Source organism: Crocodylus porosus, unplaced genomic scaffold (genome assembly GCF_001723895.1).
Source record: "Crocodylus porosus isolate Cpor-Errol unplaced genomic scaffold, CroPor_comp1, whole genome shotgun sequence".
NCBI classification, from domain to species: domain Eukaryota; kingdom Metazoa; phylum Chordata; order Crocodylia; family Crocodylidae; genus Crocodylus; species Crocodylus porosus.
The window spans coordinates 56,010,276-56,029,249 of NW_017728931.1; the positions used below are offsets into that span (position 1 = coordinate 56,010,276).

General features: G+C 42.1%; 1 protein-coding gene across 7 annotated transcripts in view; it reads left to right on the plus strand.

Moving 5' to 3' along the window:
• CFAP54 (cilia and flagella associated protein 54) overlaps window positions 1-18,974 on the plus strand; it is a 221,250-nt gene that overhangs the window by 43,397 nt on the left and 158,879 nt on the right. For all 7 annotated transcript variants that reach the window (XM_019545081.1, XM_019545083.1, XM_019545088.1 and 4 more), the window contains exons 18-24: window positions 1,084-1,158; window positions 1,244-1,365; window positions 4,285-4,455; window positions 7,172-7,264; window positions 10,333-10,518; window positions 12,238-12,380; window positions 15,130-15,277. In XM_019545081.1, coding sequence (XP_019400626.1) covers window positions 1,084-1,158; window positions 1,244-1,365; window positions 4,285-4,455; window positions 7,172-7,264; window positions 10,333-10,518; window positions 12,238-12,380; window positions 15,130-15,277 — 938 coding nt within the window. The remainder of the gene's footprint in view (window positions 1-1,083; window positions 1,159-1,243; window positions 1,366-4,284; window positions 4,456-7,171; window positions 7,265-10,332; window positions 10,519-12,237; window positions 12,381-15,129; window positions 15,278-18,974) is intronic.

Consider the following 18,974-nt stretch of genomic DNA (forward strand, 5'->3'; position numbering starts at 1 on the left):
CTTGGAATTCTAGATCACACAAGATCCCTCTTTTATGATGAGTTGTTTAGCACTGCTAATAAGAGGGCTTCTAACAATCAGAAGGAAGGTTTGGAATGGCCTTGCTAAAACCCAGTGGGGGCAAAAAACCTGAATTGCTTTAAGACGAATCTCAGTAAGTTTATGGAAGGGGTAGGGGTGTTCTTGGTAAAATAATACAATATAAGCATATCACATATAGGGATCTGAGTATTTGATATTATCACAAAGGGATCAAAAGGAAACTTTGTCTCTTTATGGGAGGTATCTGGATATCCATCCTTCAGGACTTCTGCCTGTTGGAAGGACTTCAGGACTTCAGTTACTTGTAAGGACTAGGAAAAATGTTCTCCCCTGCTAGTGAATTATTGGCTTCTGGGATTTTTTGGGAGGGGGTTGCTTTCGTCTGAAGCACCAGATATTTGCTATATCTAGAATTCAGAGTTTGACTTGGAGGCACTGGTTTTCGTAATGGTAATTGCAAGTCTCTCGGGTGCCTGTTGTGGTGTCAACTTCATGTGTGCATGGTCAATCACTAGATTTGGGGTCAGAGAGGAAATTTTCAGCAAAAACTGGCAGGGACCATTAAGGGATTCCACCCTTCCCACTTCTCCAATGAAAGATGTGTTCATTCCTCTGCTCATCTGAGCATATTTTGATCTTGCTACTTTCTTGCCACTGCAGTTGCTGAGTTTTTTTTTTTCTCTTGTGTTTCACATGTGGCACATTATGTAGGCTTTTTTTTATGTAATATGCTTTTGTGGCTGTGGTATGCAAGACGGACTAAAATAAAGTTGCTGTGGGCTCTTTTGGACAAATTGTTTGCCCCACAAAGATGGATTTATGGCCTGGAAGGCCCCTTTTGTGTTCCTATATAAGAACAGGGAGGGATAGATTATGTTTGTTTGTATGGTCATTGAAAGAAATGCCAGTGAGCCAGACAAGAACAGGGAGGACCAGCATTGCTAATGTTGAATGCAGGCCTACTTAAAAACTCTGCTAGAGTCCTTTTTCAATAGGGACACCACAATAAGTAAAGTAACTTAATCCTTCCTTTCCTTACAGATGTTCAAATGGATGGCAAAAATTTCAGGGCTACCAAGTCTCATGAGAAAGATGTAAATTGCTTTCATTTAACAGGTAATGTATATTAATTAGATTAAAAAATGTGGTGCACTATTGCTACAAAATATATAAATAAGCTTTAAAAATATTTATTTTACAGAAACGCATATAATGAATAAAGTAAAAAAGAATAAATTATCCCAAGCTATCTTCTTGATGCAGAAGGCTGCACTGATGTACCCTAAAGAGCTGGCAAGTGCCCCCCAAAAGCAGCTACTTGAGGTAACAGGAGTTATCTTTTTTGGGACAATTCCACAAATCCTGTGAAATGTCACATTTAAAACAGACTAAGTAAATATGGAAATTTCTCTTGCCAAATTCTTCTTGAAACTTTCTGTGGCAGAGAGAAAAGGAAGGAAAGAGAAAGAAATGTTTGACCTCTTCTGTAATGGGATTTAGTTCCAGCACCAAATTTTGTAGATCTGCATAAATTTTAGAGGAGATGCATGAAATACGTCCCACCCTGGCATGATCTGGCTCTTTCTACCTCTCTGCTAAAAAGGTTATCTGTTTTCAAAGTTCCAAAGCCATTGACGGTCGCATAACAGGCAGCCAGGGGCAGATAAATATTCATTTTCTAAATGTTTTAGGTGCCCCACGGGCCAGGTGGAATGGCTTGGCGGGCCGCATATTGCTCACAGGCTGCATTTTGCCCACACCTGGATTACAGTATCTACAGTCAGCCAAAATGTTGCTGACAAGTAACAGATGAATGGAAACTTTCAAAAGTTTATAATCAAACCTGAATGGAACTTCATGAGCAAAGCAAAGTCACTTTTCTAGCCCCAGGGCTTCCTCACAGCTGAATTTCAAAGCATGATGCAAACTAGAGTGGTGTTAGAAATTCTCAAAAAGATTGCAAGAATCTTTTTATACTGGAAAAAGTTAGACAGTCGAAATGTAAATGGCATTGTCAGGATGTCCTTGTGCTTGTGATGCCTCTCATTAGCAAGTGCCAATGTTTATCTAATACTGTAACATTTTTGCAATCATCATCTGTGGGGGCTTTTCTTTTTTGAGAACAGGTTTTGAATTCTAAGGAACGTTTCAGTACTGTAAAATTTCTTACACATGTAGCTGTTGAGAGTTAAGTCCATTCTCAAACTGTTAGCTGTATGACTATTTTCAATTTTAAGACAGCAGTAAATGCTTGTGAGAGGCAAGGATTTTGGGGGTAATTACCTTTTATTGGAGTAACTGCATGGTTTGAGTAGGCTTGGACAAGCTTTTGAATGAAATTTAATTGTTTGTAAACTGTCTTCTCAGTCCCTTAGTAATGCACATTATTATGGCTATATTTATACCACCTACCTCCTGAGCTTGGGACAGATCCTGAGAATCATGCCCTGCCCACTCACTTCACTTAGTAAGGCCATCAAGCCCAGCAGTTAGGCAGATTAAATGTCATAGAGGGATTCTGAGTGCGCTGGGGCATAAACCTAGGATCCCTCTAAGGCTAAGTCGTCTGCTCTGTCTAGCTGCTGAGCTTGGGTGCATGTAGTGGGAACAAGGTGGGAGTTAATTCTTGGTGGCAATCCCAGATTCAGCAAGGAGGTATACACACACCCTGTATGAGTGTGGATGTTGTGAATTCCTATTCTTTCTATAGAGACCACATGTCCAAAACTCATCCCTTTCCTGGGGATGAGCCATCCTGGCACTCTGGCACAACATAAAGATTACTGAATATGTTGCTGAATGAAGACAGAAACAGGAATGGATCTAAATGGCAGGCCTCAAGTTTATTAACATCTTGGAGAAGCTTACCTTTCTTGAGTTATCGCTGGGGTGAAGCACTTATTCCAGCTGCAATATGTGATGAATTAAGCATTACTATAAAGGTCTAATACTTACCTGTCAAGGGAGACACCATGATGATGGTGTTGGCCCAGGTGGTTTTACTGTACCTGGCAGGGGCGATCCTCTTCTTCTCAGCCTTGAATGACTTGGTGTAATTAAGGGTGGAGACCTGTCCTTTGCACTGTAGGCAGGCTGACCCCTGCGAGAGTCTAGTATAGCCCAATGGGAGGATCTTTGCTATACATTTCATGGTACTGGAGGAGTGCTTTCAGCTCTCCCACTAGCTTTCTCCTGTATCCTTTTGGTTAGCGGCAAGCAAGACTAAGAGGCATCTGAACTCCAAGGCCTTTGGGCTTGGGGCTTACCCATAGGATACCTGCCATGGATTTGGTAATATCTGAAGTCCCAGACTGAAAAATCTGGGAGGCAAGATACTTACCAGTGGTAGCACCACACAGACTTGAATGACCGAGCTTTGCTCAATACGCTTCCTTGATTCTGTGAAAAAGATAAAACAAAAAAACCCCAAAACTTACTTTGCCAGAATTCCTCCCCCTTTCTAAAGCAGGTGATTAGTCAGAGTCTGGAGTCCAAAACATTTTCTGTATGTTAATATTACTAAAGGAAAGGGATAGAAGTTAGAAAAACTAAAGGGGCAGGAGCCCTTCCAAACCCTGTAAGAAGTTTAAATGACTGAAGTAGCCTAGGGCTAGACATCTCTCAGCTTTTTGTCTGGGCGAAGGGAGGTAGAAAGTTTGCAGGGGAAGAATCTTGCCTAGCATTGCCCGTCACACTCTCTCTCTCTCTCCTTTCAGGACTGTGTATCCCACTATTGTCCTAGCCCCCCAAACTTGGCTGTTCTTGGAGCTTTCCTCCAGAATCTCTGCTGACTTAGCTCTAGTTCCCTCTGTGAGAGAGACCTCTGCCACTTCTCCATCTTGGTTGGAGCCAGAATATGCAACTGGCCACCATTATTTTATTTAACAGTAAGCCACCATTATTTTAATCAACTGTCAACAGTAAACATTCTACCCCTTAAGCTAGGGTTGGATGGAGAACCTGCATTTGTGGTGAAGACCTCTTCCCCAAAGAATTCAGCATTACTGTTGTACATTGTGGAATTCTTGTTTGCATGGAGAGTTTATATAAGATTCCACTGACAATTTAAATCCCACTAATCCTTAATTTGCACCATATGAGGTGCATTCTGTGCAAAGACTACTATATTTTGGTGAGTTTCAACATATTAGATTATAACATCAATTTTGAAGATATCTTGTAAATATTGCATGTCTCTAGTTCTCCTTGATTTTTATCTTCTGTTTTAATATTTAACTGTAGGAAGCATTAACTCTAATTCAGAAGGTTGAAGCAGAGCAAAATAAATTGTACTCCAATCTCAAACAGTCTACAAGTACTGAGAAAAACAGAGTTCCCCCACCTCCTATATTGGTTTCCAGATCACATTGTTCCATGACATTTAAACCAGCTCCATTCACTTCAGATGTTCAGGTAATGCTTTTCATAATGACTCTGTAAGAAGTATATTAAATTATAAGTGGCAGTGAGGAAGGTTGTTTCATCAATACTATATTCATCACAGTGCTCTTTATCATTCTCAGGCAGATTATATTGTCCTGACTGAATAAATTATAAATTATTATCTGAGTGAGTCACTGGTGACTCACTGTTGTGATCTTCATTTACCTGTGACTTATTTTTTCTCATGCGGCTTGTTCTCTCTGTTCCTGCTATATATCATCCCTTTATCCTACCTGTCAAACTCATCTTTCTGCTGAATGCATGCTGTGCTCATTTTCAAATGGGTATACAAAATAACCAGTCTGCCACTCTCTCAAGAGATTAATTTTAGTAGTAAAGTTGTTCCAACAACTTTAATAGTATGTTCGCTGTGTCTGTAGAAACAGTGGGAACTCAATTGCTGGTTAGTGTTGCAAGCAAAATTCTGGAAACAGGCCTATTGATTGAATTGCAAACTTGAATTACTTTGGAGACCATATATCCCCATTTATACCCTCTTAACAATTTAAAAGGTTAAAAAAATTAAACTAATTTAAGGTTCAGTAGTCTTATGTCATGTAATACATACTTATCCACATTTAATGTATGGTACAGTGAATTTTTACAGATTTTATAGGGTTTTCTCCACTAGATGGTGCAATGTGTTTATGTTTTCATTTGTTTGAGAAATTTGTTTTCTGGAGAATTTTTATCTACAGGTACATGGACTCATGGAATTGATATATGAGATATATCTACTACTACTTATAAAATCCTTCTCTTCATTAAAAAGTGCATGTTACAATGAAATTTGATTTCATTTAAATTGAGTTGCATATATTTTTTTTATGGTGAAAGTCAAAGCATCTCAAAATACAAGTTTCTCCTACTACCTTATGAATTATAAAAGGTTTCATTTTATGGGGGAAAAAGCTATTATACTACACTATTTATTGCTTGAAAATCCATCTAGCTTTTAGTGATAGTTTACTCAAATGTAAGCAAAAAAGTGCAAGGAAAGGTAACATTTCAGCTGTTCAGAATTTTACTTTGTATGTTGCATATTTACTTGCATGTTTACATTATAACCAAAACTATTAATTTTGTTAGAGTTTGTGCTTAAAGATGTGATAGAAATCTAAAACGATAGGGTACTATTTCCTGTGAAATTTCAGGAAAAACTATCATATGTTTCATAAAGCTGTAATATTCAGATCTATTTTCTGAGACCCTCCTTCATATTGAGCAGTTTCATAGGACCCCTCTATGTGTTAAATTTATGCCATGAATAACATGTTAATCACAGCACGCATGGCAAGGGTACTCCACACAAACCCAGTATAAGATGTTGTAAAGTAGCAAACCAGCCACAAAAACGTTAATTATTTTTTATGGCCGTTTGCAGGTTTGCATGGTGCCTGGCTTGCATGGTGCCTTATATTGAATGTGTTTCATGTCCAGGGCTGCCCCAGAGCCTGGGTTGGCAATTAGATGATTCTTGGCCCTGGTCCCAGGATTGCACCAGTTTCAAACTAGCTATGGTGCTGTTTCGGAGCTGGAGCTGACAATGACTGGATTGTCAGCCCCAGTCCCAGGACCACACTCAGCTGTGGGCACTTGTTTTTCAACTTGTGGGTGCAGGGAGAGTCTGTGATCTCCCCTTGCACTGATAAGTAAAAAGGGCATGATTGGGATCTGATCCCTGATCCCAAAAGCACACCTCCTGCCATGCGCTATTCAACAGAAATAAAAGGATCTGAATCTTGCTCTTTGTTGTTTTTTCATTTTTTGTCATACAGAATTTCCTTCCAGAAGTTCTGTTGTTGTTTTTGTGGAATAAGAGTTGTAAAATGTAGAGAAACAAAAGAAATCTGAGTGGTGTCTCCATAATTTTAAGGCTTTCTAAAACATGGTCCTTCATGGTTAAGTTATGAATTTGAATTCAGTCATGACTTGTCCTAGATAGGGTTGTTCAGAAGTCTACTGCATATAAATTAAATGTATCCAGGTTCCTAGTGGTTCTACTTAAATTTAAGTTGTACATATTTAAATTTTAAGCATGTATATAGTTCGTGTTTTTTTTTTTTTTTTAAAGTCAGTAGACCCAATCTAGCAGGTACTGGATTCATGATAGTTTTTATGCTTCTCTTCTGTAGAATAATGCCCAGCAGAGCTACTCACTGGCTTGCTTCCTTGATTTCTTGCTTAAAGGCCAGATTTTTAAAGGTACTTAAGCACTGAATGATGCATAGTGGGAGTTTACAAAGCTTATTGGCACCAAAATTCTATTTCTTTTAAGGGGAGTTAATAACTTGGGTGTTGCATTTCTTACACAGCACGCTTAAAAGTATGAACTAAGCACATTACTGGATCAGGGCTCAACTCTCCATGTCATGAAATCAAGTATCAGGAATAGCAATTTCTGGTGGAGTACAAAGACTGAATTCAGCGAGCATGGTGACCTATAAAGATAGTCCCTTTGGATTATGTTTGAGCCATATTAATGGGACAGTAGAGAGGGAGATTTAGGTTTTGGCCAAACTAAACAATTATTTTTGACCCCATTATTTTATCAAAATTGTTGTGAAGACCTTTTTCAGCAATAGCATATGTTCTTCATCAGACAATATTTTTTTCTTGATGTAAAAGTTAATATATTAAAGATGATGGTAAGTAACAAATATTTAACTTCTCTTCTTTTTTAAAGGTTTCCTGGTACAGAATTTTTGGTTGTGTAGCAGCAGGAAGCAATACAAAAGTAAGGTTAAATAATTATCACCTTCCAAATGCAGGAGAAGAGGTAAGGGAAACCTGTGTATGTCATACTCCCTCTCTAAAAGGCTCTCTCTATTGAGCTTTCACTGAGTAAATGCATCTGACACCTTTCCCTCCCACTCCTCCATCTCTGTGTAATCAGCTAGCTGGCCAAACCTTTAGAGAACCCTTTGATCTTTATTTCAAGTGTTTGAAATTCTGCTGGGCTCAAGGCATTCTCCCAGAACTTTTTTTCTTGAATAATGAATAGAGTGCTTCAAAGATGGTTGGTTTAAGGTGGACTCTATCTCTTTTATTATATCTTTTTTAAAGATGTTTCCATAAGGTAATGAAAAAAAGGGGTAAAAGTATGATATTTGTTTATCGATTATTATTATTATTATTATTATTATTTTTTTATACCACCATTCCAGGGCTACATATAAGAATGGAGAAATGGGAAAAAGGAAATTTTAAGCAGAATTAAAAAACAAATGTACTGGTTCTTTTGATATTTTTATTCAGTAAAAATACAGGAGGAGCTACAACCATCAACTATTTTGTTTTCTGAAGCACCTTACCTTGGGTTTATCTGTGGCTCATTCCTTGATATATCGAAGTATTGCATCCTAATAGCCTTCACAATCAAACCTGACAGCATGTATGCTTTTGTATAAAGATAACTGAACCCTTTTTTGTTATGTATCTAGCCCTCTCTACATGTTCAGCCTCTCTATAGGCAGCCTGAGTTTTTTTTTTTTTCTTTGTTAAGGAAAAAAAGCTTGCAGATTTAACTGTTTTACTATTCTCTCTCAGTGCAATTCCAGAGTAACCTAATATTCCATGGCACTTGCCTTGGGAATGGCACAGATATGTGTATGTTTTCTGCATTAGTTAAATGGGTGGATTATAACATTATTTCAAAGAAATACCTCCAAAAATAAGTAAAAGGTCTTGCATGCTAAGTGCAGATATTGCTGTGGGGGGAGAAGGTTAGTGGGAGGTTAGATTGCATTAAAAGTGGCCTCCCAATCTAAGGTAAGACTGTATGGGGTGGCTAATGGCAGGGTTGGGGGCAAACAGGCAAACTGGAGAAGTAAAGCAGGAACCATGAGAGCGATAGTGGGGCAGGTAACGTCCACAGGAGGGATTGGGGAGTGTGGGGACAGGTGGCATCCATGGGAGTTATCAAAGGAATTGGCGGTGGGGGGGGAGGTTGGGTCTCCAGGGGGTTGCTGGGGTCTGGGGCCAGGGGCAGAAGTTGCACATAAACCAGTTTAAGTGATTGGAAACCAGTTTAAACCTATAACAGACCAGAAGTTCAGTGCACATAAATCACTTCAAAATGGTTGAAAGAGGTTTAAGAAAACCTGACTGGCACAAACCAGTTTATGGAACTTCTGTCCCAGACCCCTTCCCAGCTCAAGTTAATTCACAGCCTCCCCAGCGTCCCAGGATGCTTTGCAGCCTTGGGCTGCGCTTTTTGCTCCAGTGGAGCAGGGACTGTCTTGCCCCTCTGCTCCATAGCTTGCTTCCTGCCTGCAGTCAGCACATGAGGGGTGGGGGAACAGATCTCCACACTGCCTTAGCCCAGGTCTGCACAGCACAGGGGAAGGGGAAGCCCCTTTAGCGGGGAGTTGGGAGAATTTTGCGCCTCCCCCTGCCTTGCACAGCTGCTTGTCTTAGCTGCTGGCACAGGAGGGAGGGGGAAGGAGTTCCCAAGGCACCAGGGAGCCCCTACCTCGGGGGCTTCTTTTTGGGCCCCAGGCCCCTAGCCAGACAGCTTTGGGGAACTGAGGGGAATTCCCCCCCGCCCTTCCTAGATGCTGATTGCTTCAGCTGCTGCCACAGAAGGGAAGGAGAAGGAATCCTCTAGGCTGGATGCCTGCCTGTGCAGCCCAGCATGGGGGCACCGGGGACCCGCTGCCTTTGAGGGCTTCCCTCCACCCCAGGCCAGGGTTCCTCAGCCTGGGGCAACTCCTGGGAGCTGCGGGGAATTCTTCCCTTCCTGAGCCCCGCAGTTGCTTGCTTTAGCCACTGTGAGTATCAGGGACAGCCCAGGGCAGCCTCATGGAGCAGGGGGAAATTTTCCTCTTCCTCTGCAGGTGTTTGTCCCCCATTTGTGCAGGTGCTGGTCAGTGCTCCCCCCGCCTTTCCCAATTAAAAGCTGAACGTCAGTTCACTTGGTTATTAGCTTAGAGGAAGTTGTCTAGATTGAATCTATTCTGCCTTGGACTATTTGACTGTCTGTACTTAGCCTGGGAGGGTTTCTAGGATGAGGGGGGCTTATGGGGTTCACAGGGGAACTTTGAGGAATTAGGGATATTTTTAGGCTCCGCCCCCTCACCCCAGTGAAGCTACCTTTCTTCCCTCCTGCCCCTCCCCTCACCGCTACTTACTTTCTTGGCTCGCTGCAGCAGTGGTAAAACCAGCATGGGGAGTGGCTTGTGGGATGGGGAGTTGCGGGAGGACTGAGGGGCTGGGAGGGCTTAATCAGGGGCGGGCAATTATTTCAGGTAGAGGAGGGCTGCTTACTGAGTTTTGGCAAGACATCAAGGGCCACATGACAGGCAGCCAGGGTCAAACAAATATAAAATTTCTAAATTTTTTTAGGGGCCCCACAGGCCAGATAGAATGGCCTGGTGGGCCGCATCTGGATTGCAGGCTGCATTTTGCCCACCCCTGGCCTAAATATAACCCAGTGCCAGAGAGACAAGTAGGAAAAGTGCAGCTCCATGGCTGGGGCTGGCAGCTAGGGGTTCCCAGCCCTGAGGCTGAGCGGGTAGAAATCCCATTCATTCGTCTAACCTAGATTGATTAAATTTGAGCATACATTGATCCAGGTCTGTTTTAGACTGGGTTCCACCATTTTTAGATGAGTCTGTGTGCACAGAACTTCTGACAGTTCCAGGTTTAGATTGATTTCTAATCACTTAGACTGGGTAAGGTCCACACATGGGCAAAGTAAGTGAGATTGAGTAGCCATTTTTAACCTGCTCTAACCTCTCCCTAACCTCTCCAGATGTCTGCACTTAGCCACAATAAAATTTACACTCTGTGACTTCCTTCTTTGTATGTGCGATACATAGAATTAGACGTATTTCTTATTAACAGGTACCAGCTGATGGGAAAAGCCTTTTGGAAATAAAAGGCTTAAATCCAAATGAAAAGTACATATTTGCAGTTGCAGCATATTCCTCAGATGGAAAGCTTATTGGTGATGCTATTGGGGAAACAACTAAGCCCATCCTTGCATATCCACCTCTTTCTGCTACTACTGCTCGAGCATATTTGACTCAGGTAAATTTTAATCAATAAATGAACGTTTTAAATTGGTGTTATATTTGTTTTTTCCTTTTTAATAAAGGTTCCAAAACATTTTTTTTTAATTGGGACCCAACATAAATTTTCTGGAGTCACCAACAAGCAGAATTTAAAATAACAAATGAAAAAGTGTAGTAGCAAATCTAATTCTCACTTTGTGTGTAATACCAGCTTAAGGAAAATCTGTTTCAGGGCCACTCCTCTTGTCCTTTTTTCCAACCTGCCACTCTCTATTTAGTCCTTTTGTAGGCTCTCCCCCACCCCGGTCTCATCCAGGTTTTTTTCGGTCTTTGGGAGACAGTTAAACAGTTGGAGATCATTTTAATGGGTGTTGGGAACTGGGGAAAAAGATCTGATTAACTTTTGCAGGGGATATATCCAATATTGAAACAAAACCAGAGCTCTCAGAATTATAGATACTTTGAGAGACTCCTTTCATTATGTCTTTCATAAATTCTTTCTTCAAAAAGAAGGAGTTAGAAGAAGGAGCTGCATAATAGGGAAAGGGTGACTCCTTCCAGCCCCATGGAACCTGGGAAGCTGTGAGAGGTTGCCCAAGATTTGCAGCAGTTAGAACTATCCCTGTGAATTGCTGTCCATTTGTGTGGTCCAATTTGCATCCCCTCATCCTTGTTGACCTGGCTACTGCAGTCATAGCAGCAGCTGAGGAAATTCAGGGTGGATTAATAGTCAGGGTGGATTAGTAGCACCCACAGTGACTTTCATACAGACTTTGCATAGAGGAATGGCCAAAATTCTATCACACCATTTTTGATTCTAGTTCTGAATCAAATGCTACTTATCAATGTTAAAGGTGCAGTGAGATCTGATGCATAATCCCAGCAATTGCACTTCCTGCTATACCACTCGTACATGGCAGGAGGTGCGATTATGGGATTGAACATCAGATCACATTGTGCCATATTGCTAGTGCCTGGGGAGCCCAGGATGATGGTGTGCCCTTGATCCAGTGTGCCTCACCCAAATGAGAGAGCCCATCTATTGATTGTGCTCCCTTCACTGGGAGCCCTAATCAGCTGTTGGGTGCTCCTAGCTAGGGGAGCACATAAGAGCTAAGGGCTTCTGTGAGCTCCCTTAGCTGGGAGCCCCCAGTCACCTAACCAGAATTTCCAGCCTCTGGAGCACATGGGAATCTTGAAGGACTCCCGTGTGCTCACAAGTGTGGGAACATTGGCTGCATATTCAGTTAGTCATAACGGGATCCAGCCACAAAATTATTACATATATTTTGTGTAATAACTTTGGAGTTATTACATGTATTTTGTGGCTTGTGTCTTGTTTTATCACACTGTTTAATTGAATGAATGTGGTTAGGTCATTATTTAAGATGCGATTAACCAGTTAATCATGCTTTAAGTATAACCTCTGTCAGAAGCCAAAGGCTCTGCAAGTCCTATAGAATCAGATGAGTTTTAGATGTATGTTGCTCCTTTATGATTCTGAGACTATTTTAAGATACTATAAACATCCCTGCAGTGTTGGAAAGATAAAAGATTATAAATTCTAAAGACTTTCTTGTTACTGCTGTCATAGTTACCTGGCTTCACTATATTAACTCCCCCCCAAGATCAATAGTTTTATTTAATTAACTATTATTAGTAAGCATTATAATCATGAATGTAACAACTTCATTATGGAAAGTATATAATTTCAAACCTATGTTGTATTTTGTAGATTGCTTATCAGACTGGCTGCTATACATTAGCCAAGAAAGCTTTCTCACCAGTGTGGAATTATTTTGTCTCGTCTCTATCTCTACCATCTGCTGATTCAGCAGTTATTTTTTCCAGTAACAATTTTACTATATCTCCGAACAGGTAACTGGTAAAAGGATTTTTTTAAAAATAACAATTAATTGTAAATGTGCACTGTTTTATTTTATAAAGTAACAGGTTATAAATTATTATTTATGCTCTCAGTCTGAATGCTGACAATTGTTAATGTTGTCATAAAAATATATATGATCAAAATAACAAAGAGTTTTCATTATAGCTATTACCTCTACTATTATTTATAATGATGCTTTCTCAGATCAGACAACTGGGCAAATTTTTTTCCCAAGAAAAATTATATTGCCTTATTTTCCTGTATAGAATATACAACACCAGAATTGCCACTTTTTGATATTCTTGAAATTATTAGAAGCAAAAGCGTCTCAGAAATGTCTCTAGTGTTTATAGCCTCTCCAAAATGGTAAAGAAAAACAGACTGATATTTTAAACTTTTTAACATTATAGAGGTTTTAACTCAGCCTTTTAAGGAAGTCTACTAAAGCTTCACGGAAAGAACGCAAAAGGAAATAAAAACAATTATTTCCAAGATAACAAGAAGAAAAGACAAATTGTGTTTGGCATAAATAATATATATATAAAGTAACAGAATATATATATTCTGTATATTTTCTGTTATATATATGTATAACAGACAAGAAATGTAGTTAGGTTAAAGTATAGTAATAGTTTGGCAATTTTCAGTAATCCAGAACATCTGAATTTTACATCATTATCTTCATCAGATGAAGTCTTTTTATTAATTGTGTAATAGGAAAATATTGGCATGATTGTAGAGGAGAAATAAAGTAGTGTTAAAATCTGTATAAGTTTGAATTTTGCAGAAATGCTGCAGAACTTGGAAGGTTTATTGGTATTAATCCAGGGCATATCACAAACAACCAATGTGTTTTTGTTCAATTTTGAATAGTGTTGTTAAAACAAAAACTATTTTCCGAAAAAAAAAAATCTTACCTCAAGTTTTGTATTACTCATCTTTCTTTATATTATAACCACTATATTACCACTTCCACATCAAATCAGACCTATTCCTAAAACTATAGAAATAAATTTAAAAATTCCCATTTAAAGACAAGAGCATAAGGCCAAATTTTAAAGATTATTCAGATGCCTAACTCTCTTGGATGTCTAACTTGTATGAGAATTAGGTGTCTGAATAACTTTAAAAATGAACACAAGACATAGGATTGAAAGATACTTTCTGGAACAGAGACTACTTTTCTCCTATTCCAAGCAACTTTGTCATATAATCCCATTCATAAACTTTTGAAGCCACTTTTTAAATGTGGTTAGATTTTTTTTACTTCCATAGGTTTTCGGTCAAGGCATTAATTTATTACTTTATTTATTTGTATTAATTTTTTCATTCATCTTTTGTCCCTATTTATTTCTGTTTTATGTATGTGGCATATTTTTGTTTTAAACCATATTGGCTGCTGATACATATGCTTGGAGGTGGGGAGGGGCTGTTTCAATTAGAGGGAGTTCCTGGACAGCTGCTGTAATTAAAACAGCTCACTGTAATGTGTATTAAGCCCCCCACATGTCAAAATGGCTACAGGGGCACTTTAACTAAAGACCATGCAACGAGATTTAGTTAAAACACACCTGCAACAATTTTGAAACACAGGGGGCTTAATACATGTGGTGGTGAGGCTATGCTGGAGCATTCTTATTAGAACACATCAGTCCACATCTATAGTCACCCTGAGGTTCTTTGTTCTGAAGATAAGACCTATGTTCATATTTGATTTGTGTGAATCAAATGAAGATTGCAGTTTGGAACAGCTGCTTAGAATTTTTCTAAAGATTTTTTTTTTTTATTTAGTTAAGTCCAGATCCATCTCCCATTAATGTTGATGTAAAGTTGTCCGTGGACTTCAGCAGGAAGTGGATTAATCCCCTAAATCATGGAGACCGTTTTCAATTTGTTTACTGGTAGGTCTCAGGCAATCTAATTGGGACTGCCTACAAACAGTAATGGCTAATGGGGACTGCAGTGGAAACTGGAAGGAGAGGAGAACATCTGTTCCCTGTACTAAAATCCCTGGTGGTGTCATTGTAAGGTTGACTATGTGAACATGCCTACAGACATTCTTCCTGGACTTTCAGTCTTCCTTTTAGGAGGTATAATGAAGGAAGGGAAACTGATAACATACTTCTGCAGAACAAAGGTGCAGACTTTGGAGGTTATAAGGCAAAGGATTGAAAACAAGACAAATCATCCAGAAACACCATGAAAACATGTATCAGGAGGACATACAAAAACACTGTGTTGGGAACTGAATAACACTAAGAAAAAAGTCTATTAGGAGTACTTAGCTGTTCAGGAGGGTGTGCGCGTGCGCGTGCGTGTGTGTGTGTCATCTAACCCAGAACTATCCTGATCCTTTAGTAGAATCTTTAGGAACTGCTGCAAAATGATGATGATAAAGCAACCCCTCACATCTTTGAAATAACTTTCAGTTCCTCTAAAGATAATACAACAGTGGCATTATTATGTTCGACGGGGAAAAATGCCCAGAAAAGTCTGTGCAAGATACTAATAGCCAGATGTAAACCCAAGCAGGAGATTTTTACTTTCTATTTGAGTGCTAGCAACAGAGGGAGGGCTAAGTAAATTTAATTTCCTTTCTGGCAGCAGCTGTCTAATCCTTGTGAATGGTGATGTCATAATTGGATTTTGTATTTTCTCAAGTTATACACATATATGGAATAGCTATATTATTATTATGTAGCTTTACCATTATTTTACCTTTTTTTACATTTTTTGTAGGTTATCTCTTGATGCTGTATCTCAGGCTTCTCCTTTCTTCTTGCACCTATTTCTGAGGAACATATTTATTCTTAATGACATTCATGTTAAGGGAGGAGCACTCTTCTGTGATTCCATTCATTCCAATGATATACTGTACAATGAACAAGTATGTATGGCTTAGAAAATATGTGGGGCTTGATTTTTTTTTCTTGATTTGTCCATTATGATCTCAAAATTCCAAGATGAATGTTGCACTGCAGTTCAAGTTCATACAGTTTTCCCTAAGTTGATAGTCATCAGAAACACTCTTCTAAATTATGTTAATGTCAGCAGATGTTTTTATAGATTTGGTCTGTAGGCTTTTTCTTAATCCATTTTCCCTCATTCATAGCTTGATCCAAAGCCAACTGAAGCAAATGGAAAGACTCATTGGCTGTGTCCAAATGAGCAAGCCTGTGCCTGTTGCGGTTTCTCAAAGCAGTTTGAAACACCGCAAAAGGGCACGCTGAGAACAAAAAATTTCAGTGCGGACTCTAACATTGATACTGGGAAATCCTGGTATCAAAAAAGAAAACATACTGGGAAAAAGCAGCACAGGGCATGCTTCTGGAGCTCTGAAGCAACCAGAGGCTGGGTCTTCCACAGAGATGCTCTGGCACCTGGCCCAGCACGCTGTCCCAGCACGCTGCCTCAGTGTGCTGGGGCAAGGCTGCAGCAGTGGCTCAGACCCAGGCTCTGTCCTTGTTAAGTAGGGACATGGGGGGGGGGGACTGTGTGTGGGTGTAGTGGGACTGTGGAGGTAGAGGGAGCTGCTTGGGAGGGGTGGGTCCCCTGGCTGCCCCCCCTCCCTGCATGGCACACAGCCCTGCCCCCCCACCCTGCAGCAGCAGTGGCAGCTGTCCAGGTGGTCAGGACCTGCTGCTGGCAGAGTCCCCCTCTGGCATGGTACAGCTCCAGCTGCCTGAGGCCTGACACCATCTGTGCTACATGGAGCTGGTCCGGCCCAAGGCCATGTGCCTTTGGGCAGGGCCAGGTTGCTTTTGCTGTCACCTTGGGTCCCAGCACAACATGCAAGAGTCAGGCCAGGTCCTGCTTCATGGAGCCAGCCTGGCTTGATGACATGTAGGGCACTTTGAATACAGGACCCAGCCTAGCCCGAGGGTGCTGGGCTTCTGTGTGCAGTGCTGGGACCTTTGGTGACAGCAAGAGTGGCTCGGTCCTGCTTGAAGGCATGTGCCCCCAGGCTGGGCTGGCTCCATGTGGCACAGGTGGCTCTGGGTCTCCAGCTGGGACTGTACCGCACCGCAGGGGGGCTCTGCCCTTAGCAGGCCCGGAGTGCCTGGATGGCCACTGCTACAGTGGTGGGAGGGGGGAAGAGGGAGGCCTGTGAATGTGCAGGCCCACTCCTTCAGAGCACTCCCCCCCTGCCAGTCCCAGAGTCCCCCCACACCCCCAAACCACTCCCACATGCCCCCATCCACATACCCACTCAAACCCCATACCTCCCACAAACCTCACCCCCAGAAACCCTACACAAACACACCCCCTCTCATACCTTCCCCCCCAAACCCCACCTTGCCCCAACAAATCTCATACCCTGCATGCCCAACCACCAGATGGGACAGGACCTGCTGGCAGGAGCTTCAGCTGTAGGGGTAACTTCCACACTGCATCCCTGTCCCATGCTCACACTGGCACTGGGACATGTAGTCCCAGCCTGGGGGTGCTCCTGGTCCCAGGAACCACCTGGGTGTGTGATGGGCTGGAGGGAGGAGTTAAGGTGGCAGCAGGGGTGTGTGTGAGGGGGAGAGAGAGAGATGGAGGTTAGGGGTGGGAGAGCAGGCTAGGTAGGAGAGGTTGTCAAGCCGGGCTTAGAACCCTTCTGCCCCGCTAGAGCAGCCTGTGCAGGGGTAGGCTAGCCTGGAAAGAAAGGGGCTTGCCCAGCCCAGTCCCTGAGCCTCAGTTGTGGGCTTCCCAGAAATGACTAGGGGATCTTTGGGGCCTGGGCACAGGTGCATGGAGCAGAACAGCATGGGCTTGCACTGCTCAGAGCTGCAAAGCAGAAGCTGGATACATGTCCTGGTGCTGGGACAAAGCTGTTGCTGGGAGAGAGCTTGTGGGGGCAGGCAGGAGCTCCAGGTTCGGAGTGAGGGGCACTGGGGTGGCGGAGGGAGGGCTGTGGGTTGGGAGTGAGGGGCAGGGGCAGGGGACTGGCATATCAGTGTTGCTCAACTTCCCATATCCTGGTGAGAGAAGGGGGCAGGGGCAACTGATTTTTCTGTGATAAAAAACCAAATTTAAATGGCAAAGTATATACAAGTTTCCCTTGCTTTATGTGGGTTCTGTATGTGTGAATTTGCTCTTATGTGATGACTCTTTTTATACCAAAAATTTGTTATATGTAAGGTAAATTCACTTTTATGTGATTGGTGTGGTGGAAGCCTGCAGTCAGCTGCTTTGTGCGGTGCATTGTGGGAGTGACATGCACCAAAATAGTCTCCTGTGTGGATATGTGCTTCACGCTCGTTGTCAGTGACACGTGTTTATGTAGTTGCCATCCCCATTATGATAGTGCCCTGTGTTTGTGTGTATTGTCTGCTGTTGGTGAGTATCAAAATTGTCTTGTAAAAGTGGTAGAAATAGGTGTCTGGGGGTCAGTAGAGTTGGTCTTGGAATGTATCCCTATTTGTTACATTGTAAATTGGGTTCCCTTTATGCAAGTTCAGGTTATGTGCTGTTTTCCAGGAATGCATGTATAGCATAAAGTGAGGGAAACCTGTAGATATTTAGAATTTGTTTTATTATGATGATAGAGGCACTGGTAGTCTTCCAAATTGCTTTAATATCATAAATATATCAATAAAACATTGCCCAACTGATCTATCAGTGGGGATGCATAGGGGGTGCATGTGCACCCCCTGAGAGCACCGATATACCCCCTGTCAGGCCGTGCTCCCTGCTCAGGCGATGAGCGGGGAGGCAGGCAGGAGCACTGGTGCCCCCCCTGTGAGTGCTGGCTGGGGAGTGCAAGCCCTGGATGTAGGCTGCAGCTGTTTCCAGAAGCCCTGTGGCCACTTTTGGGAGTGGCGTAGCTGCTTTTGGGAGCAGCATGGCTGTTCACTGGCTGTTAAGTTTTTGCCATGGGGAACTCCTGCCTGCCCCCAGTCAAGTAGGAAGAACATTGATTTGGATAATTTGGTTTTTATCAGAGTATGTGCAGTTTTTAAACAGGGAACACCAGGATCTTTCCTTGTGAGGAAAGTGGTGAGACCTCGGCAGAGGAGCCTGCCCAAGGCCATCAGTAGGGACACAGCTGGAGGGCAGATGAGGTGGCTGACTTGGCCATTTGGGGCCAAGAGGATGTGCCTTGACAATTCAAAGCTGGTTGCCGCAGAGAGCACATCTTTTGGGCGATAGCTGCCCAGATGGCAGAGCAGGGGCACCAGAAGACGTGACAACAGTTCTGCCTGAAGGCCATCCTTGCAGACATAGCCCACTAGCAGCTGGCCCAGAAGTGCAGGAGGCTCTGTTGCAGTGCCTGTACCATAGCCTGGGTGGCCATGCAGTCTCCGTCTCAGTCTGTCAGGCCTGAGAAGGGGCAGCAGCAGAGCAGATGGCAGTGGCAGCTGCAGCAGCAGCACTGGTAGTAACTGTCCATTTCAGCCATTCAGGGTGTGCTTCAGGTGAAAGTGGAGGTGAAGGCAGTGAATGTTTACTATAAACATTTTTGTCACTTGTGCTTTTTCTTCAGTGTTAGACTTCTGATAGAATGTCATGGGTATAATAGCCTGAGTTTATTCCTGCCTATCCAACTCTAACAAAGGGTAAGGTATTACTTCTTGAAGGTAATAACACAAAGGTTT